General features: G+C 38.7%; 1 protein-coding gene across 27 annotated transcripts in view; it reads left to right on the top strand.

Moving 5' to 3' along the window:
* Positions 1–23,351, top strand: part of DLG1 (discs large MAGUK scaffold protein 1) — a 170,355-nt gene that overhangs the window by 60,178 nt on the left and 86,826 nt on the right. For 6 of the 27 annotated variants that reach the window (XM_074912580.1, XM_074912579.1, XM_074912577.1 and 3 more), the window contains exon 1: positions 13,433–13,842. The exons of the other annotated variants lie outside the window; for them this stretch is intronic. In XM_074912580.1, the coding sequence (XP_074768681.1) occupies positions 13,618–13,842 (225 nt within the window). In that variant the 5' untranslated portion in view covers positions 13,433–13,617. Of the gene's footprint in view, positions 1–13,432; positions 13,843–23,351 lie in introns of those variants that run through there. 27 annotated transcript variants of the gene reach the window in all.

The following is a 23,351-nucleotide window of genomic DNA, read 5'->3' as shown; positions in this document are numbered from 1 at the left end:
ACTTAAGTATCTTAGAAAAAAGCCATGGTTGCTACTGTATTATTAGCATAGCTGGTCCTCTCTTCTTTTGGCCTGATGACCTGCAAGATGTTCATAGTTTTGGCATAGCTCATGCTGAACATCAGTTTAGCAACAGCAGCTCTGAGTTAGTGCTTTGTGTAACTTATTTGGTAGGTTGGCTTGGTGCTCTGTGTAGAGACCAGGTCTTGGCTAATATACAAGATCTTGATTAGTTTTGTTCAATAATACATTTACTGAAGGAAACTAAATGTAATAGAGGATGTTGTATTTATTACTGTAATAAAATAATAAGTAAAGCTTGTTTTCTTAAAAAATATAAATGTTAAATACTCTTGAAGTTTCAAATACGAATTATTAGTTTGAAGAACAAATGTAGACAGTGCTTTCACGATCATATGCTGCTTTTTAAAAAATACTGCAGAGGGCGGTAGAATCTGATTTTGAGGAATACTTTCGTTATAATAAGCCCTCTGCAATCCAGAGCAATAATAAAGAACATGAGTACAAGATAGTGAAGAAGTGTGATACCTGGCTTTAACTAGTTTGCATTTTGTTCGTGACAGAAGCTTTCAAATTTTCTAGGACTTAAAGTAGCTTTTACAACTTGCTTGGACAGGTGGGTGGCTTTCAAAGAGCAGCTTTCAATGACCAAAAACACAAATGTGTATCCCAGATTTTTAGAGGATGAGTATGTGACTAATATTTACCAAATATCCCACATTAAGTACTGTAGTAACCCAAAGTGGTTTACCTTTTTGACAGAGGGGTGGGCTACCTCAGATTCAGGTTCAATTAAGATGTTGCATGTTTGCAATGACTGATGCTAGCTGTACTGATTTAAACATGAGGCAGGGCTTACAGGTTTTATCTTAGGGCGGAGCTTTGTCAGTATAAGAAGAAATGTCTACTTTATATATGTCTTGAGCATCAAGGTAGTAAACTTGACCCAGGAGATTTCATGTCCTCTGTTCCCTATTTAATACTGTGTAAAGTAGAACTCTAATTCTGTAGAACAGGTTGTTTGTTGGTTTTTTTAATGTTCAGTGTTAGGGAGTCATGAAGAGGTAGTAAAAAATGGCCCAACTTCAAATCCTTCACAAATATTCTGTCCCAAACATTTTAAAGAATATTTTTGGGTAGGTAGGCAGCTTAGTACCAAAAATTCTTCAGTGTGAGGTTTCCAAATTCTTTATAGAAACTCGTGATTAGTGCAACATTCCTCGAGGTATGATATAAAATGGAATCAAACTGAATTGGCTTTGTAGTGGAAGCAAGATACTGCTACCAAGTTTGACCACTAGATGGTGATATTACAAAAGGATTTCAGTTGTAAAACTGAATTTATCTTCCCTATCATATCTTCAGATTGTCGTTTTTTGAATTTAATATTTAGTTTTATTAAATAGCTCCAACGAATTGAAATCTGTCATAGGTGTATGATACGATACCAAACAAGTTTTTAAACTGTGGGGTGGAAGTTGTGGAGTTTTCCATCAAGGAAAAAAGCTTTGAATAATAGATTATTACAAAGCTGTGAAAGAAGAGATATTGATGTAATAAGGCAAAAATAAAATTGAAGTAAAGTACTCTTAATGTAAAGCAAGCTGTGCATGAAAGGGGAATATTTTATTTATAGCTCTATATTTATGATGTAGCATGGCATTTCAGTATTTCAGTGTAGACCCTGATTGGGTTTCTGTATTATATTTGTGTATTATATGTTAGTATTTGGGGCTGTTATTTTTCTGGTAGTACAGAAGTGCCAAAGAAAACATGCAATAATTTGTAAGCTGCTAAATATATCTTATACTGGAAAGATATACCATGACTTGTGTGATGTTAATCTTTATCCTGCCCTGTATAAATTCTTATTCTCACAGTATTCACCACAGTGCCATTATATCCACAATTCCCATAAAAATTTTGCACAAGGCTGTCCTTAGAGTTTTCCAAGTATGTGGTAAGTTTATAAATGATATTACAGTGTGTCTGCCTTAAGTAACAGGAAGCTAGATTTACTGATGCAGCAAAGTCTCTTCAATTCTTCTTTCTTTTCTGCTGATCTGTCTCTGAGGATTTTCATGGTAACACCAGTCTTCAAAGGGCATGAGAAAAATGCTTGCACTTGGTTTGTTCCTTATATAGCTGATATCGACAGCTGAACAAAAATATCTTAGAATGCTATACTAGCTTTGTTAGTCTAGTAAGGTATCTAAAATTGCTTATTCATGCTATTCAGTAAAATTTTAAATTAGTGACTGGCACATCCATAAGGAACTAAAGGTATTCTACTGATTGAGTAGTTGGCATCTTTAGAATAGCTTTGTGCAATCATCAGTGAAGTAGCAGAACAATCGGGAATTGTGAGAAATAGGGTTGGGGTAGTGGGGGGGAATGTATGTTAATCTTCAACATGGTTACATAATTACGGACTCTTATACATACTGCATGCAATACAGTTGGCTACTTCATTGTTCTCCATGTGTTCACAGAAATTATATCTGTACAAGTGATGCTGGGAAAAGACAATACTGAGCAGATAGGGCAGCGCAGTGATTGGTCTTTTTTTATTACCAGCTGCCTGTTTGATCTTATGCAAAGGCCTGTCATTCTGTCTGAGTTCTGTTACATTCTGCTAGAGTATTTGAGCTTCAGATAATGCAGTAAAAATCCCTACTTCCCTATACTGAAGACATTTTAAAAAAGTTTGACATTTGGATTAATGCTGCTTGCCCATTTAAAGCACAGTGGTGGAGACTTTGGTGGTTATATAAACTTATTTCAGTGAAGAAAACTGTGACTTTATAATATTATGACATTAAATGCAAATGAGTTACTGTTTTCCTGCCTTTGAGCAGTGAAGTATTTTGAACTAAGGTGAAATACTGTTCCCCATTGAAAAAACAATGAAAGTTTTTACAAGACTCCTTTTGCCCAAGTGAAGCCTCAGGTGCTGGTCCAAAACTAATCTCACAATGTGTTGAATACCTTTGAATCAGTAGCTTTGCCTCATGTCAGTGTCCCTCTGCTTTATCTGTGTTTACCTAGCTATGTCAGATCTAGGAGGAAATTAACTTATTCTGGCTCAGTTTGCATGACAGTGGAAGTAGTCCTTTATTAGAATAAAAGCAGTAAACTAGAGTTCACTGTCTTTGACTCTATGAATCTCTGAACTGTTGGACCTTGGGATGGTGTAGTGGGGAGGGAAGCATTACTTCATGCTTACACTGTTAGCTACTGAGACAAGCGATAGGTTAATTGGGCATTTTATTTGACCTAGTGCTGTGATTGTGTGTCATGGTTTGAGCTCAGAGGGCAACTGAGCACAATGTGTCTGCTCATTCCCCCACAGCACTGGGAAGGGGAAAGTTAGCAAAGACTGCTCGCTTCCCCCTGCACCCTCCCCCCATCCGAGTGTGGAGGAGGAGGAAAGAAAAAGTTCCAGGAACTTGAGATAAGGACGTGGAAGAATTATGTCATCCTTTAAGGCACAGACAAAACACAGATTCGTTAGGAGGAGAAAAAAAGAACATAAATTCAATACAGACACTAACACCACCACCACTTAACAGATACCACATCTCAAACACCTTCTTCCTGGACTCAGATCTCTACCTGCCCCCAGCAGCGCAGGGGGGCAAGGAATGGGGGGGTGCGGTCAGTGTTACTGCTTCCTCCAGCTTGGGGGTGGGGTGTGGAACTTCTGGAAACCCTCCCCTGCTCCAGCATAGTGTCCCTCTCACATGAGAGAGTCCTCCACAAACCAGCTCCAACGTGAGTCACTCCTACAGGTGTATGGGTTACCCTTGCATGTTACGGTCCTCCGAGTGCCAAACTAGAGCCTTCTTCCCACAGCGTCCCCGCCTTCTGCGGGCACAGTCACCTGTCCTGGCATGGGGCCCCCACAGGCTGCAAATCAGTATCTGTTCCACTGGTGACCCCCATGGGTGGTGGTTGGGGTGAGGGGTGGCCCTGCCCTCTCATCACTGAATATGGGGGAATCTCTGCTCTGGCACACCTCCCCCCCGATCTCCTCTTCCACTACCTCGGTGTTCACTCAGATATTCTCCTTGCAACTTCTCACAGCTTCAACCCCTCCTCCTAGGTTTCTCTTCTTAAATACCTTATTGCAGAGACACAGCTAATTGGCCCAGCCTTGGTGCAAAGGCGGGTCTGACTTGGAGTTGGGGGAGCTTCAAGAAGCTTCTACGGGGGCCACTGCTATAGCCCCCTCCCCTGCTGCCGGAAAACCCCTGCCACTCACTCAAACAGGACAATGTGCTCATTGGGTAAGAAGTATGCTCTCTAGCCTTATCTTTTCTCTTGCTTAGAAGTAGTGGCCCCCTGTTTTTGTGCCAGATGCCCCAGACTTTTGTAGTGTACTTATTGTTTCAGAAAAGATTCTAATAGTATATATCAGTGGTACCCAAACCTACATGATGGGCTTTGTAATCCTAGTACAGCAGTCCGGTTGACTACATGCACTGCAGTTTTACTCTGCGAAATAAATGTCTTGTGCTCACTTAGTGTATGCCTCCTTTTTTCACATGCTTAGGCATATTTGGAAAAGTATTTCTAGGACCTAATGGTATTTAAGCTTAATGGTTTTAAATTAACTCTCATATGAAACTGCTTATCTATTAGTGCTGCAATGCTGTATAACAGTCTACTTAAACTGACTGGTATCACAGGAATGCAATATGGCAAGGTGATACTCGTTCTTAAAATAGCATCCAGAAGGAAAAGGAGAAGTGAGAACTCGCCCTCATTTCTGTACTGGAAAAAACATGGTGTGAAACTATTCTAAAGAGCAGAATCAATGATTATGTGGAGAAATTGCAGATGAGAAAGCAACGAAAGCACTGTGAAGAGAAGTTCTACTGCACTAATCTCTTAGAGCTATGTGCATAAAGAGCACCATGTTGATGTAGGTTTCTAGGTTTTCATAGATGCCAACAGTAGAATTCTTCAAAAAAGCTTACAGAGAAATTTAAGCTGGCATGGAATAAGAAAAAAGTATCTTGAGACTTGTTTTTGAAAAAACAACAAACTACCACCGAAAGGGTAAGAAAAGATCAGTAAATACTGATGGATGGAGGTTACCAGAAGGATCTTGGAAGAATTTGTGTTCTTATTGCATCATCTCAGAGGAATGAGAGTTCAGATTTGTAACAGATTAATGGAATAATCATCTCCAGTACTCAAGTTACAGTCAAAAAGGCAAATGGAGTACAAGGAATATTGGGAGAAGCAAATGGGAATAAAATTGCATTATTTTATCACTCTAGAAATCTGCACTGTTCTGTATCTTGATGAAGAAGGCATAGTAATCTAGAAATGGTTTATTGAAGAGGCATAACAGTTGTTAGACACAGAGGGCAGCTACTGTATAATGAAAAATGAATCAGTTTGACTCCTCAGTTTGGGGAAGAGTTGAGTCAGGAGATAAAACTACAAATAAAACTACAGTCAGTAAGATTGAGTCACTAAAATTATGACTATGACTAGGGAAGGGTTATTTCTTGAAATACCAATTTTTTGAAATATCAATTATCAGGTGATAATCATCTTAGCCCCTAAACACAGCGATCTACAGTCAGTCTCTGACTTTGGAATACTGTTTCAACTGCTGGAAGTATTTAAGTTTCTGGCTACATCAGTAAAGTTATTACAGCATACATTGCTTGTCTCTTCTGCCCTTTTTCTTCAACTGGAAGCAAGCACCTTTATTTAACTCCCATTAATCTATCTGGGAAATAAGTAATTATATAAATGTGCATGTACACATGTGCTTCCTTTGATGCAGGACAACCTCCTTTCTCTGTGAACCAGACTCTTGTGCTGATAAGCTTAACAGGTTCCCTTCTCTTCATCTCTTCGTGTGTCTTCCCACACATCCCCTGCATTCCCTGAAGTGCTTGCTCAGAAGTCTTTTAGAGCTTCTGCTAAAATAGATTTCTCTGTGCCTTAGGAGAGTTTTTCTGCTCTCACAAAGAAGTGATGGTCTTTATCACTTGAACTATGCATGTTCAAGGTTAGTCAACAGCGTGTCATGGTTTGAGCCCAGAGGGCAACTGGGCACCATGCAGCCACTTTCTCACTCCTTCCTCCTCAGGGATGTGGAGGAGAAGACACAACAGAAGGCTCAGAGATCAAGATGAGGACAGAGGGGGATGACTCACCTGGTATGGTCACAGGCAAAAGACAAATTTGATCAGGGAAGAAAAAAGAACATCAGTTTAGTTTGAACACCACCACTAATTTACCAATCATTAGGACAGTGAGAAATACAACCCCACCTTAAAAACACCTTCCTCTCCACCCCTCCCTTCTTCCTGGGCTCAAGCTTTGCTCCTCATTCCTTTACCTACTCCCCTGCAGTGGTGTAGGAGGATGGAGGTTGTGATCAGTTCATCACACACTGTCTCTGCTGTTCCTTCCTCCTCAGGGGGAGGACTCCTTGCAATCTTCCCCTGCTCTTGCATGGGGCCCTCTTATGGGAGACAGACCTCCACTGTGTGTCCTTCCCATGCACCATGGCTCTTCACAAACTGCTCCAGCATGTCTCTCCTGCAGGTTGCAATCCTCCCAGCAACGCACTGCTCCGGTGTGGTCTTCCCTCAGTTCTGACCTTCTCTGGGTGCAGCCACCTGCTCCACTGTGGGGTTCTCCACAGGCTGCCTGTCATGGTCCACTCGGTGGACTTGTGATGGTTCGTTTACTATGATCTCAAAAGTGCAAAATTAAGGTGACCAACCCCAAAGGGGATTACATCAATCAAACAGTGAAACTTTATTGTGTTGCCTGTGAAGCAGCATGTGATAGTTAGAGATAGGTGAAAGAAAGGGGAAAAGTAAAGTTTAGAGAGAAGGAGAGGTTATAGTTACAACTGCTGAGCTCAAGATGTCCTAACCAGTCTGGGGTCCAGCCAGTGCTTTGTTGTTGGTTGTCATTATCCTTGGTGGGGAAGCTTTGAGTTTTCATTGCCCAGATGTTATTTTTTATGCTTAGTAACACACCTTGCTGCTCCTCTGCCTCAGGGATCTCTGCCCTTCTGAAGAGAGGTCACCATGCATGCATGAGGGAGTGTCCAAGGCGTGGTTCATCTTAGAGGCAGGTAGCTTTCAACCAGGAGGTGTGTTTTGGTGTTATAATGAAGTAAAGTCTGTCTAAAGTTCATGATTTCTTCATCGATGTTATGGCAACAGTTGCTATCCATCTTTTTTGACAGTATCTATGTGGTCATCTCTAAGGGCTCTGGATAGGCTCAGGTACCGAACAATAATAGCACAGCACTCTTTGTACCACACAGCTCAGGCACTGAAGAAGAGCACTGCACTCCCTGCACTACACGGTTCAGTACTCAGGAGAATAGCACAGCACTCGTTGCGCCACACAGTTCTGTATTCAGGAGCCTTTGCACCGCATTCCACTCTTAGGATTGGCAGCTGTGTTCCAAACAGGCCCCTGTCGGGTACCTTACTGTCCATGTCCCTGATGACAACGTTGAGAGAATACTGATCCTCTGGCTGACTCTTCTGACTCTCCTCCTCCTTTCTTCAACTGGCCTCAGTGTTGGCATGGGTATTTCCCTCACAACTACACCCCTTCTCAGGTTCCCCTTCTTAAATACGGTATTGCAGAGGCGTGACCACCTTTGCTAATTGGCTTGTCCTTGGCTGGAGGTGGGTCTGACTTGGAGCTGGGAGAGTTTTGAGAAGCTTCTCACAGGAGCCACCTCCGTGGTGTTCCCTCCCCCACTACCAAAACCTTGCCACATGCAAACCTAACACACAGCCAGAGTAACTGCAACTTTTTATTTGCCCTAGTATGTTTTTTTTGTTTATATTATTTCCTGAATCCCGCTCCTGTCTGAGCAGGTAGGCGAGATTACCCTGAAGATGCTGTTTCCATTTAGAAATTAAAGATTGGCTGACATGTAACTGCGAGATCAGTTATGATTGTGAGAAAGTTGCAATCTGCTGCCTTTTTCTAAATGGAGCCCTTTCTAAAGCTTTTTGACATCTTCAGCAGGAAGACAGTACTTTTGGAGTTAGGAACATACCTAGAATAGTGGAAATTATAAAGAAAATCTTGAACATGTACCCCCAGAAATACTCATTCTTGGACTAGCATCATATTCTGGTGGGTCATTCTGGAGAGGAGAGGTGCTCTACAATCTTTAACTAATACACCTTGCCCAGCTTCTTGAGAGGTTACTACTTCTAAACTTCCTGTAAATGAAGAATATAAAAATATGCGCAAAGGTGTCAGTTTGTGCCTTATAGTAAGAAGCAGTTGACTGAATCTGCCCTATTCTCAGTATGGATCTGCTAAACACATTCTTGTCAACGGAGATAAGAAAGAAAAACTGTAGCAGATGGACTGTGGTTTAATCCAAACATTAGAACAACTTAAGATACAGTAATCAACATCAAGTCTTCTTAATTACTGGCTATACTCTTTTTGCCTGAGATTTCCCCTGAGCTTTCAGTGCAGTTGGGTTCATTTTGATGACTGAAGAAAGCCTAAAAAAACTTAAATTAAACACAGGATGTTTTTATCAGTCTGGCATGCCAAAAAGATGGGCAGGAGGTTGATGAACATGGTACGGAAAACCAGGCAGTTTAATCTGCACAGATTGGTAGGTTGTTTGAGGGGTAGTATGAGTAATAACATAATTATCTGTCATATTCAATATTTACACTCAAATGTGTCATTATAAAATAATCATGCTAAGGTATTTACTTATAAGGTAGTTTTAGCTGTAAAATATCTACTTTTTTATTGACTCTGTAAATTACACTTGATCAAGGGTTATCCTTTCAGTCCGGCATCAGTGAAAAGTTACAGTAGGCTTTTTAACATGTTTTAGCAGAAAGTGTTAACGAAATATTTTTCCACATCCAATTTCAGTAGTGTACTTCTGGGCTTTGGCTTACAATATTATATACGCTCAGTAGTGAGACTTAAATTTGTTATGCCAGTAAAAAATTATTAAATGTAGAATGCTGAAAAATCTAAAAAGTAAACATGAATTTATATCTTCATTTTCAGTGGTGTGTTTTATTCCCCTGTCTGGAGTGTTAAAGTTGCACAGTCTTGTTTTGCCAATTATCAGGCCTAGCATAAAGGACACAGCCAGCATAAAGATGAACCAATAACCAAATTGTATTTGATACAAAAGGGTCAGTACATGGGTGAGTGCTGGGGGTACAAACAAGTCAGTCAGATTATACATAATCGACATCAATGCCACTGACCCCAACAACACTGCACGACCAACAAGGGGGGGAATAAATGGTGAAATGCAGTCCCCCATAGAGGGGATGGGAGACAGCCGAGTCATCAAGCCAAACACATAAGACCAAGAAATCCACACACTGAATCTCTACACAGCCCGCGTTTACAAAAGCCAGACCTGACTGGATCCCAGTCCCAGGGAGGCGGGAGGTCCTTCCCCAACAGGGAACTCTGCACAGGGCATCCCCCTCACAGACAGACACTGCCCCTGCCTGCAAGTGGTCCCAGCTTTTATCCCTCAGTGGACACCTGACCTTGGGTTACTGAATGCAGACACCTGGGGTCATTTACCCAATGGCTCTGTCTGCCAGGCCGGCCCCACCCTGGAGGGAAGCCTAAAGGCAAACTCACCCCCCCTTTGGGAAGGGCTGTGGGAATCACCCATATGTCAACCTTAATTTGGGGCTTGGGGTTGAAACCCCAGCATTTCAAGTCTACATTCAGATATTTCAATTGAGTTATGCACATTTCTTTTGTGTCTCTTGTTCAGGTAAATACCTAAGTGATACTGAGAATAAAACAAGTCCCCGACGTTATTTTAGGTGGCTCTTGAATTTTTTCTATTAAGTATTATCAGTTTATTCCTTTTGAGTCTGTGCTTATTTTAGCCAAGACTCTGTTTAACAGGGTGGTAATAAAAGTTAATATAAGACACTTTTCAAATGCTTCAGGGGTTTTGTTGTTATTATTTAAAATGGTAATTGGGATATAACTGTTTTTGCATATACAAACAGTTTTTGTTGCTATGTGTTTTTAATTTCAAGGTATGCTTATAAAGGTATGTTTGGAAAGCTTTATCTTTGAGATTAAAATATGGCATTATGTAATGTTTTCACTTGTCTCAGCGAGCTGATAATAAGAATTGGCTAAGGTACTAAGTCAGAGGAACTTCGTTCCAAGTATTTGATGTTAATTTTTAAATTCTGTAACTGCTGTGATTACTATACCTTGGTAATTAGCCACAGAACAAATATTATTTTGCATCCACTACAAATGCAGATGTATCGCAGTAAATCTGTTAACCTGTAGAAAGGTATGCGTACTAACTTAGAGATCTTAATTATGGGCTGTTTTGTGTGTTTTTTTTGTTTTGTATTTTTTTTTAAATCAGCAAATTCTGAATTCTTACCCCACAGTAAATAGGGGCTTTTTTGTTTTGCTGTGGTGTTTGATTTTGGTGTGTCGTGGTGGTTTTGTGGTTTTTTTTTCAAAATGATTATTATTTTATTCCCATCAGTTCAATATCCAGAATATGAAATAAGGGATGATGGAAGCTCTCAGCTCCCCTGAGGGCTTCCTGAGATTCCCTGGTTTGCCTCCCTGTTCTGCCTCCTGACACGGGAGGCAGTCATTCGCAAATGCAATTTCAGCTACTACCTCTGTGTTGATGATTCTTAGATAGTTTCCTTTCTCTGGATGCTTCTTTTTTGGTCCAAATAGCACTTTCTTTGATTTCTACTCGTAGGTGTTTGACCCTCTGTTGAAATGCTCTTTGACCAAAACAAGCTCTTGTTTTTACTCCCACTCATTGTTTTTTCAACTGTACCATTCTTCTAGTCTGGACTCCTTTGCATTATGATGTTGTACCATCTCTAGAGTTAATGCCATGCCTTTGTCTTCAGGTTGTTTTGTAACTTGTAAAAATAAGGATTTGTCTCATCCCCACAGTACAGGCTCCTTCTACAAATAACTGCAACTGTATCTTCTTAGGCATCAGCAAATCTTGCTCGATATCATTAACATCCATATGGAGTGTAGGTGACACAGATTGCTGTCTTGTATCACCAACATGATTGCATAACGTCTTCCTGAAGTACTTTTCTGGATTTCTGTCTCCATTGAAATCAAATCATCATAGCTTCACTTGCAGGATTTTTTTTATTTTTTTTTGTCTATATGAGCCTTTCTGGAAGTGCTGGTTTCTAAAGTCTCATTATCAGTGACGCCACAGTTGATTGTTGACTGGGTGGGGATCATCCTTGAAAGAAACTGCCTTAAAATACAGCAAACCTGTCTCATCTTTGGACAGATTGATATAATAGCAAGAAAAATAGGTACTCAGTACATTGCTTGTCAATGTATTATGGTGTTTCCTTTCAGAATTTTAAACAGTACTCTCCCATGTGACTCTCAGTTTGGAGCCTATAGAGACATACTATATATGTATATATATATAAAAAAAAAATTCTTACACATTTTTTGGAAAACTATACTGATATTTTTGTGCCCTCAGATCTTTTAAAAACATCCAGCAGTGTTAACATTCAAGGCCATGTAAAGAAAAATGTAAAAAATAATTTCACCTTGACTCTTTATGAAAAGACTCAGAATTCAAAGCATTTCATTTGTAGTTTGTTCCAAACATCTTCAGTCATAGCCAGGGATTAAGTAATTTCTTCAATAATAAATTCATAGTCATTTTTCAGACTAGGTATTTTCTTTGAGTCTGGAATAAGTATGGCTCGGGTAGGATGGCAGTCTACCCATGAAAAGAAAGCACATTATAAAAAGCTTGTCCATTTAAAGGATCATTGCATCTATTATGTGTCAGGCATTTGTTTACCTCCATTATGTATCTTATGAACATGGCTTTGAGGACACTGCACAAGTCAGACTGAGTTTCATGTGACTTACACTGATAAGCGATTGTATTTTATAAATATTAATAAAGTCTCTCTGAAAGATGTACTTAGAATATTTATATTTATTGAACTGTACTAGTGACTAGAAGTAAATGGTGCATTGATCTTATTACTGTAGTTTTAAACCAATGTACTTATTATTTCTGCTTGTGATGTAAGCTGTCAGAAGAAATTTGTTACAAAGAATAGGATAGCTGTCAGTAAGAATGCATTAAGCAGAAGAGTGTATTACACCAAAAATAGTATATGGGGAATTTGGTAATCCCCGCAAACAGGCACGTTATCAATCACTGGATTTGTAGGTTCATGGTGTTGTAAGTTGTGACAGTGTTGTAAAGAACTCTTCTGCCTTTGTTTTCTTCTCTTTGAAAATGTTTGCCCTGGTGTTATGATTATGACAGTGCATTTTGTATAGAAGTAAACCACAAACAGTTTTGATAACTTTGTGCTGTATTTCTGGAGGCAAGCTTGTACTGAAAGCCTTGACCCTTAACTGATTGCCTAAGTAACTTCTGTGATGTGATCTGGAGGATTTTTTTTTTAAAAGTAGTTGTCTATAAAAATTTGGATTATAATTTCTGTAAGGTAACTTGAATTCTATATATTCTTTAAGATAATTATTGTTGCTGAAAATTAATTGGTGTATAATAAGTATTTTTCATTTTTTGCCAATTGTACTTTTGAGAAATAATGTTGGGTCACAAATATATGTTTGTTGTTTTAGTATTATGCTTACAGTAGTCACAGAATTTTGGAAATAGGTGTTACAATCATGACATGTTAATTATAGAATAAGAATAACAGAGTGTTGACGTATAGTGTTTAATCTTAATAGCTCTAATCTTCTTGCTGATTAAAAAATACCGCAGCAAAACAACCCTACCAGACATCCATTGATACGGAACACAAAATGACTGTTTTGTGGCACTGTGATTTCTTCCCTCCGTAGATGTTTTATGCAGTAAGGAAAGGGGGAAAAGAAGAAAAAAACAGAAAACAGTTCTTTCTTGGATATTTTTTCTGAACAGGGTGTTAAGCTCTTTTTGCTCTGTGGAATGTTTTCAGAAAGGCAGAATCGGTGAGCAAGTGCAGTTATGCTGCATGCTCCCTGTTTTGTTCGGTTCAGGTTCATAATTTATGCAAGCTTTGGAACTGAAAAGATGCTATTGGATCTTACTACAGGCAATGATTGAAACTTGGTTATTTTTGATCCATTCTTTCTCCACCCAGTAGCTGTTATCATCCACCACCATCCTCATAGCTGTGAATTTCTAACATTGTACTGTACCTGCTACTCAGTTTCTCTTAAATATCTGTTGTCAGCTAGGAAGAGAGAACAAGCTTTCGATCTGTGGGTTCTGAAAAAAGGAAAAAGAAGAAAAACATTTGCTTGCTGCTTTTTTTTTTTTTTTTGTTAAAAATTTCTCAAGATTATGCTCATCATTGTAATCACAGGTAGAGAAGGGATGTAGGGGGTGGAAAAGCTCGGAAGAAAACTAGCATCAGCTATCAAGAATTTTGTTTTCCTGGTTTGTAAATGATGCTGCTGTAATTCTATCTGCATTTTTTTTTTTTTTTTTCCTGCTCATTCACCACTCAGCAGCTGGTAGGGAAGTAAGACTGCCTGGCAACCACCTGCAGAGCTGCAGAGATGAATTACATTTTCGGAAATAACACACTCCTCTATTCTCGCGCCAATCGAGGCAACACTAGCTCAAGCCACAGTTCTGTAGGCCCAAAGCACAAGCAGTGGGCAAAGAAAGGCTCAACAGATGAGTTACGGAATGAGCCTTCCCGTTGGCAGCAGATAGTTGCATTTTTCACTCGGAGACATGGTTTCATTGACTGCATTTCTGTTGCTGCCAGCTCCACCCAGGTAATATGCCACTTGTTGAAATTACTGTGTCTGCATGTTTTCTGGTTACTTGCTAGTCAGAAATAGCAATTATTTGTATGTGCATGGTTTCATATAATCTCTGATTTATGAATGGTGTTTTCTGTCTGCGTTCATTTTCATATTTTAAAGAGCTCTCTAATTTTTAGCATTAAAGCATGAAAATGGAGACACTGAATGAGGTCTGCTTTTTATTTCAGTTATATTGCAAATGATGAGCCTTCAAGAAGTTTAAATATGAGGTATTATAATGAAATAGTGAAGTACTGAAAAATGTAGTTTGCATTCTACTGCTTAGCTCTGGAGGGGAATAATGTGTTTAAGAAATACTAATTGCATATCTGTAGTAAGATGACAAGTCAATAAAGACTACATATTTCCTGGTTAAAGAATTATATTTAAAGGATTAAATAATTTAAAGTCTTAATTACATGTAGCACGACAAATTCTAGATTGTAACGGTTTTCTGGGGTTTTGGCTGCTAATAATCCCTAAAAAAGATTAAAGAAAGCTTTCCTTACATACAGAATATACATTTAATACTGCAGTCTGTAAGAAAAACAGTAAATAGGAGATCTTAGAGGGGGATTTTCACTTTCTTGTTGCAAATGTACATGAATGCTGAAGAGGGATCCTGTAGTTTCTGTAATGGGTCATTATACAACTCCTCAGTGATGCATTAGATAGACATAATAGATTTTAAATACTGTTTTTTTTTTTAAAGTCAAAACATTAATCTTTTGAATAAGTATTATGGTTGCTCTTATTTGTTTAATGCTTAAACAAGTTATGTTGGAATGCATGAAACTTGTAGCTGGACTAACTAGTCGGGACTAGAAATTTGCTGATAAATAAAATACTGAACAGCCTCTGCTTTGAGCGTGGACCAGATAAAGCTCCTGAGATCACTTCAAACTGAAGCTGAGATTCTGTGACTATGTTTGTTCTGTATTTCTGTTATGAAAAAGATAGCTTACCTCTGTGAAAGCCTGCCAAATTTTTTTGGTAAGTCTGACAGTTATTCTGTTGAAAAGAGCTGCTTATACACGTTCATGGCCAGAAGGAGAGAAAAAACCAAAATATTTTGAAGTGGTTGTAAAAAAACATAGTGAGCATATTCAGAAGTAATGCAAAGAATACATAAGAACTTGTTGAAGCTTCTTCCTCTGGAAAGATGCTGTGCTGTCCTTGTACCTTATCCAGCCATTGCAGCTGTTCTAGCCTCAGGGAGGGAAAAAAGACGTCGTAGATTGCTCATTGTGGTGCAGTTTTGTTTTTCAGTTATCTTCAGTTTTTCTTCTGTGATGTAGTATTCTGAAAATTCTTGATGGCTTTTATTTGTTTGTTTAAGGTACATCCTCATCACTTGAATATAATCAGATTTGCTGAGTCCAAATAAATAATTAGATGTGATGTACTTCTCTAACCTTGTTTGTTAGATCATTCTACTGGTGATGATGATCTTACTGGTGGAATGTCATGATTTTTAGCATATACTAAATCAAACTGATGATTTTTAAAGTACTGGTCCCTTGTGAATCTGCTACATAACACCCATTTTTAGCTGTCCCTTCATTTGCTTGGCTCTCTTGAATCGGGTAGATGCTGTGGAATGGTGATACTTACTTAGTTCCCTCCATTACCAGTGAAAGGGAAACAACTCCTGGAGACTGGGCTGCATGCCCTGGTCATTCTCTGGGGCTTGCAATAGGTCACCTTCTCCCTGGCTTGCAATAGGTCACCTTCTCCCTGGCAAGGTGGTAAGAGGACCTTTGTTAAAGAAGGACTTTGGATTTTGGGGTAGGGCATTTTTTGATTAGAGGGTCTTGTATCCTAAGGAAGCAAGGAAGAAGTTGGTGATGGATATGGTAGCACAGTGTTTTTCTGTAGTTATTGCTAGGTTTATGCCCAAAAGAATACATGTGTGCACAAGTGCGTTGTGGCATGGAGGACTAGTCAGGAGTGAAAGGCCACAGCACCCTGAAGACTACCAATCCACTTTCAAACATTAAAGGTGCCTTATTTACCGGTATTACCCATTTTTAATGTTGTTAGAAGATTCAAATTGCCCATCTCTCATAGGAAAAAGGCAGCAGTGGAAACAGATGGTGTGAACAGGTACAAATGAAGTGAAGTGGTCATTCCCACTCTGTTTGTGGTGTGTTGCTTCCCAAACCCCTGTGTGTGGCTGTAACGTTGGCATGTGCCGTGTGTTACTTCAGTTAATTGCTTGCCACACAGCAGTGGTGATAAGAACTGAACCGGTGTTCTGGCTACCTGCCGGCACTGCTTGCTGCCAGAGGGTTTTAGATTCCACTTCCCCTCACCTGTTCTCTCACAGCTGTTGATCTGTCTCACTCAGAGTTGATAACAGAATTTCTTCATATTTCTGTCCCATTGTGTCTCAGGAAAATTACTTTTTCCAGAATGAGCCAGAAATCTGGTAAGCAAAGGAGAAGGGGACACAGAATGTTTTGCTTTTGGAGTACTACTGGTACTCCAGGGGCTTTCTGTCTACATTGTGCCCAAGACTTTGAACCTTCAGGCAAGGCAGTCACTGGATCCCCTCTGAATCCATTGTTTTCAACTCCAGCTTATAACTCTGGTAGACTAACAGGGTCTTTGCCGTATGAAACTAAATGCATGGCAGTGAAAGAGGTAGGACTCTTTAGGTCTGTTATATAACTTCACTAATTTATTTTATATTGTGATAGTTGCTCTCTCAGTTGAGGCTTGTATTGATTGACAAAGTGTTTGGAAAGTCAAATACAGGCCAGTCTGTCTTTCACCAGCTGTCAGCTTACTAAACAGGTCTAGCATGGTTCCTGTGGTATAGCATTTCTGTTTTGCTGCCAAAGCTGCTGTATATGTTTCAGTTAATACAATTATTAAGTAAATGACTGTCTGACAGAACCACTGAATCTAAAGTGAACACCATCTTCTTCCTGTTCTTCTATTTTGGTCTACAACATCAAGAGCACTCTCAATTATGATTAAGGATGTGCAGGATGTTTTGTTTTAGTTTGAAGAAGCTAATGCAACAGAAATGTTTTAGAAGTTTTTAGAAACTATGACCTTGTCTTTTAGAATGATCTGCATCCATGCTTGAGAGCTGACGTGATACCATATGTTGTGCAACTTAAGAGAGTTTTAGTTCATACTCGGCTTGGAGCCTTGTTAAACTTTGTGTCCACAGCAATTCTGGGACATATGGTAACTCAAGGAGAGTAATTGTTGTCTTGTTAAATGAGATAAATTAAAATCTTAATATGCAGAGTAGCTATGCAGTCTCTTTTGAGAAGAATTTGGTTTTCTTTTCTAGAACCTCTGTTGGGGCCAGTGTTTTTCCCTGTACTCCAAAAGCTGAATTTGTCTTTACAAATAACAATTACTTACTAAAATTTTCAGTGACGCAGGTAGGCTCTTGAGTTCTCTCTTCTTTTTTTTTTTTTTTTCTTCCCCCCTGAAAAGCATTTTCTATAATTCAGTTTGCTGTATGAATGTTTGAGTCATTTTATCTTTGTTGAATTTTTTTTCTAGTTCTTACAAGTGGTCCTACCCTGTGTACACTACTCAGTGTTATGTAAACTCCTAGTCCCTGATAGGTAATTTTTAGTTCTCTATTCCTTCCCTATCATCATATGAGTTTTACAGCATGATTTTTATTGTCACATAATAACCAGTGATTCCCGTTTCATATATATTATTCTACCACCTCTTGAGACCAGTTTTCCTTATTCTACTAATACATTTTGAGACCTACATAGTACTGTGTATTGTTGTTGCTTATACCTGGACACAAAGTCAACCTCCCAAGTATTTCAGTGCATGGAAGCAAGTGCGTATTCTGCAGCTATTGTAAAATGCCAGGTTTGTATTGTCTGTAGAACCCTTTATAAAAGATGCCTTTGCAAGGCATGAACTCTTGACTAAGCCTAACTGTTTGGGCTGTGCACACAACTTTTGGCACTGCAGGGGCAGGACAGTCTGAATGAAGAATGTGTCTTTCACTGCTCTCCCTGGGACTGAGCTCAGACTGGTGTTTGACATGCTACTGTTTGCTGAACTTCAAGCACAAGCATAATGTGAAACATTTCCAGTGCAGTTCATTTTTTGTATTACTTTGGCAGATTCATAAAAGACAAAAATGTCAGGAATACATCCACCTCTTCATGTGATGCATCTCATATGCAATTGGAATGAAGTGCCTCATCCTTGTTTATTTGTATAACCACAGCGTTCACACTTTGCTTGTCATGTAATGGCTCTGTAATAGACAAGTCCCCGTTGATGTTTTTGTCCCTTGGGAAGGATACTTCCTTTGATGCAGTTTCTAATGTGCCTTCCCAAATTTCATTCAAGTGAAGATTGCATAATTATATATATGATTTCAGGAACATTTAACATTCTCCAGTTAGAAGATAACAGAAATCCTTATCAGTTGGGACTGTTCCTGCAATAGATGCTTTGCTAACCACTGTACTGAAATTCTAGCAGGTATAAGTCTGAAAGGGCACCATAGTTGCAATGCTGGTCTCAGGGACACAGGCAAAAATAACAGGAGTATGAAATACATCAGTAGACTTTGAGGAGGATATAACCACCCTGTCAGCTGTCATGTTCGTGTTAAGGCAGCACTCTCAGTTCTTCCATTTTGTTGTTTACAACATTGATAGGAGCATTCCTGTTTCACAACAAAGACTGATAACTTTGTGCCATCTGTCAAAGAAGCTCAGAACACTGTAATACAGAGGCCAAATTCAGTAGCGAGACATGACCTTTTGTTGATACCACCACCACCTAGCAAGTCTTCCCTGAATCCCAAATGTACCCTTTGAGGACCAGCTGTTTCTGGTTTTTGTCCAAAGGAGCAACAGTCATTTCTCTACCAGTCAAAATTAATTAGTTCAGTCTTGTCCCTGAAAGTAGTATGTCATGTCCCCCCCCAAAAAAAATTCTCTGATATATTCAGAAAGCTGCAGTATCTTTTAAACTATACCTTTGTTTACTTGGGATCATCACTGGCCTCTTCAAACAATCGCCTCTTGCTACCAGCTTGAGTTTCTTCCAGGAACTGCTTGGACCCCAAGACAGTCTGCCCAGTAGTGCTTCCTGACGCTCCTGAGCCATGTACATTCTCTGTACCTCACTGATGTTTTACAAGTTACCTATCGGAAGCTGCTAGTAGAGTAGATGCTAAAGTAGTTAAAGTTATGTTCTAATCTCCAGTTTACCAATATGGCTGATTCTTATCTTCTGGTGAGTAGAAGCCACCTGTTCCACATCAATGTGCATTTAAGAAAAACGGTTACATGTTTTTCCTTTGGGCAGCTGGGGTAGGAGGAGGCACTTGTTTCAGTGGACTGTGATCTACTTCTCTTGCCTTTCTTTAAGGTCCTCTCACGTATCAGAACCATAAAGTGGTTTTATTTTCTAAAAAACTGTCAGGGATCACAAAAATTGTACAGTTCTGTCACTTGCTTTTTGAAAGACTTAAGGCTTCCTTCTGTGTACCAGGTTTTTGTGTGCTTGCACACACACGGCTCAATATCAAAAAAGCTTTCTGAAGGACAGTAGTCAGTGTAGAGCAAAGATCCCCTTCTGCGTCTATCTTTCATAATTTTAAAAAATATTTGCCACCAACGAAAGCACTTCTGGACTTATTTTTCCAGTTGGTGTTCCTCAGGGTGTCTCTGTGCTGTTCGTTGCTGTTCATGTGACTTGGGTTGTCAGTATTGAATTTCATCTCGCTGCCTGTAACCCACTTCTCTAATATATCAGGCTTGTTCTACAGCTTGTTTCTGTTGTGCATTTGCTGCCCTTCCTTTTTTGTGTTAGCTGCACATTAGGATGTAGTTGAGCTGATGTGTTCTCCAGACAGATAACAGAGATTTATGATTCATTTTGTCTCTCTTGTAAGCTGATCTTGGCATTTATGAATTTTCAGTCTTTTGCTCCATTAAACTGTTTCCAATGCGTATTCTAGTCCCTTGTAACATCTCAGAAATGATGCATCTAAGCAGTGATTTAAGTAAAATCAGATCACCCTATCCATATTTTTCACAGAAAAGAAGAAAGGTTTAAGTTTAAAGTTTACTAGGACACTGGTAAAATAGAAGTGCTTATCCTTCTTTTTTTTTCATGTCCTTGTAGTCAGCTTGAGAGTATTCTTTTTAATTTACTGTTGTTTTTTTAACTGTTACTTTTATTGGAGACTAGTAGGTATGTAGTTGTGTCAGTCTTATAGCATGATGTCATTTTTTATGGGATGCAGGTATAGTACAGGAATTTTCCTTGACCATGGAATCTTCAATTTCTTCCCACTGCTTTGTGTGATATTTACTGGAAACTGCTGTACCATGGGAATGTTTTGAACGAGTCTTCTATTTGCTTCTCCTCTATTCTCTTTATCGTTGATGCTTCATGGTGTGTATTTTTCCTTATATAAAATCGTTTCTCATAAGACTGATGCCTGTAGAAGTTGAGCAACCTGTATTATGCACCTCCCAGGTAATAGCATTTGGTTTTTCTGACAGAGTAGGGAGCAGAGTAAAGATTGATTGTGCAAAGCAAGTTTAATTTCATAAATAAACTGTAGCAATTTTTCTTAGATAATGAACTATATCTGACTGCACAGTGTGATGTAGCAGGCGAAAAGGGAGTCAGTTTTCCCTCTGGAGAAGAAGAGAGAGGGAACTCTGGATTCTCTCTGTAGCCTGTACAGTATCCAGTCTGAAATCCTGGTCTGAAGAGGGATCCTGGTAAACTGGGAGTGTTCAGAAAAGGGATTATAACTGTAGATTGTGTTCAGGAAGACCTGCTTTAAAATTGGAAACCTAAGAACTTCTGCTTAGTTCATCCAGAGGAATGTCAGGAGTTGATTTGGTCACAGACTATAAATATATAGGGATAGATTTTGGAAACTAGAAAGCTTGTTTATTTAGTAGAAAAAGGCATCTGTATTCCAAATCAGGGAACTGAAGCTAGACAAATTTAGTTAGGAAACTTAATTTTAAAGAATGGTATTAATGTAATAAGCATTTTAAAAGCGTAGTGGGACATGATGTAATTGCCAAATCAGGGTAATAAATTAGTATTTCCTGTGTAAAAAGCATAACAACAAATCAGATTTGTACTTGAAAATGTCAAAATACAGAATCTCTGATTCAACATCTAATGTGATGACTTCAAACTGCTATTTGGAAGCTATAAACTGCTGGAAAGCAGTTTATATTTTTAAAAACCTCTTTTATTACATCCCTTTACTACTGCTTTTAATTTTTATTCTAACTCTAATTTTTGTTACTCTTTTTAAAAAGATGAACACCATGGGGGAAAATTCCATCTACAGCTTTTTAGAATTTGAGCACACTAAGCCTCATTAAAGAGTAACACTTCAGTAGTTAGACGCTAAATCAAGTGATATCAGGTGAATCAAGCGACTCTGAAATACTGATAATCAAGATGGTGAAAGTACAGACCTAAGACTGTATTCCCAGATGACTGTTGAATGCCAAAGCAGATGCGTATCTCAGAGCAAAAAGACCAGTTAGGGCTGTCCTACCTGTGAGCTCGGAGTAGTTCCTATGACTCGTTTTGCTGTATTAAAAATAGTAAGATTCAGGTGCCAGTAGTAGAGAATTTAAATTAATGTGTTAAGAGGCATAGGTGATCAATAGGAGATGACATTTATTCAGGATTTCTTAAGGAACTTGTGTTTAATATGGCTGAACTGTCCGCTATGTTGTGTGTGACCTTTCTGTTTAAACTGTGTGGGTATTCCTAGAATAAAAATGTTTTAAAAAGGCTAATATGCCCTTTTAAAAGGGAGCTAAGCTGCACTTTCTGAGACTGAGCAGGTCTCATTTCCTTATTGTACAATCTTTGAGAAATTCTTTATTATTAAAGTAGTATTAACAGGTAGAGGGATAAACATATTTTGACAAGAAGTCAGCTTGTCTTTGTAAAGGGAAAATAAAGACTTGCAGATCCTCCAGCCTTCTTTGAAAACAGGGTGCATGTAGATAAAAATCTACATGGGAACATGTGGTCATCAGAAGGTTGTTATTACGGAAGTCTTTGAAAATAATGTTTTTTGGATAAAAGTATGTTAAAATTAATGGTGCCGTGAGGTAAAGGGGAAGGATGTTTTGTAGAATTTTTTATCTATTTATTTATTTAAATTAAAACATATCCCTTCAACTGGGGCTGGATTCCCAGAAGGTCGTAGTTGTGAATGGTTGACTAAGGGGGGGGGGGAGAAGCTGTGAGGCAGAGGCATGTGATTTTGTTTTTTCTAAATTATTTTTATTTTCAGGGTAACTAAACTAGCTGCAGACAATAGCAGACAAAAGTGAATGGGCACAAAAATAGCTGTTAACATTCATTGTAGAGTAATGAATGGGGAACAGAAGGATAATCCTGCATGTGTGCATATAGTGATAGGCTACAAATGAAGTATTTCTATTCCAAAAAGAGACTTTGGAGTTGTCATTGATGGTTCTCTGAAAATGTCACCTTAGTCCTCTGCAGTAGTGAAAAGAGTAAATGAAATGTTAGATATTACTAAAGAAGTAGAGAATAAATCAGAACATGACACCGAGCATATTTCCGGTGTATCAATATTTTTTAATTTTTTGTGGAGTTCCATTTGGCTTGTCTTTGGATATAGCATAATTAAAAAGGAAATGGGTAGTAAAGTGTTAAGAGGAATAATCTAGTTATTTACAGGAACAGTTGATTTAAAAATAAACAAAAAAAACCCTGAGGGAGAATATGATAAAGACTTATAAAAATGAAATTAAGGTTCTCAATTAGAAGTTACTGAATAGTTCTCTAATTCTAAATCTGTCAAAACTGTCCTGTAAAACTTCTTCTAAAATTGTGAAAGTCACTGCACAAAATTCTGTGGAGAAGAGAATGTTCAAAAAGAGAATGATTTCACAGTGGAGTTAAATGGATTTGCAAAAGACAGGCAGCTATTACAGATAGTGGTTCAGGAAGACCTTGACTGTCAGGTTCTGAGATGGTTTCCTGGGAAAATTACTGGGCATATGTCTAACTCCTAATTGCCCAACTATCAGTTTTTGCTGTTAGTAAGATTCTTGAGTAGTTAGGCCTTTTCTCTCATCCAGTATGGCAATTTTTACTGTTAGTGTGGAGCACATTTTTTTTAATGGAGAGGGACATGAACTATCAAAATAATTTACCTGTGTCTGTAGTGCATTGTGTTCTTTGATGTTTCTGAATAAATTACACTAGGAAAAAGCCCCTGGATCAATCTCTAGAGGGGATTCTGAAGCTTGGCAATAATGTGAGTTCAATGCAGGGAACAGAATCTCAGTTTCTGGCCTTTGTGTCACTTGGCGATCATATGCTCATTTGATCTAGAAGTCTCTGAGTCTAAGAAAATGTCATCTGACAGGTTCATCCCGAGTGATGCATCAGTCATGAGGTGATCAGAGTGGCAGGAATTAATCTTGAAACGTATC

The sequence above is a fragment of the Athene noctua genome, chromosome 8, assembly GCF_965140245.1.
Source record: "Athene noctua chromosome 8, bAthNoc1.hap1.1, whole genome shotgun sequence".
NCBI classification, from domain to species: domain Eukaryota; kingdom Metazoa; phylum Chordata; class Aves; order Strigiformes; family Strigidae; genus Athene; species Athene noctua.
This window is presented reverse-complemented; position numbering and strand designations above follow the sequence as displayed.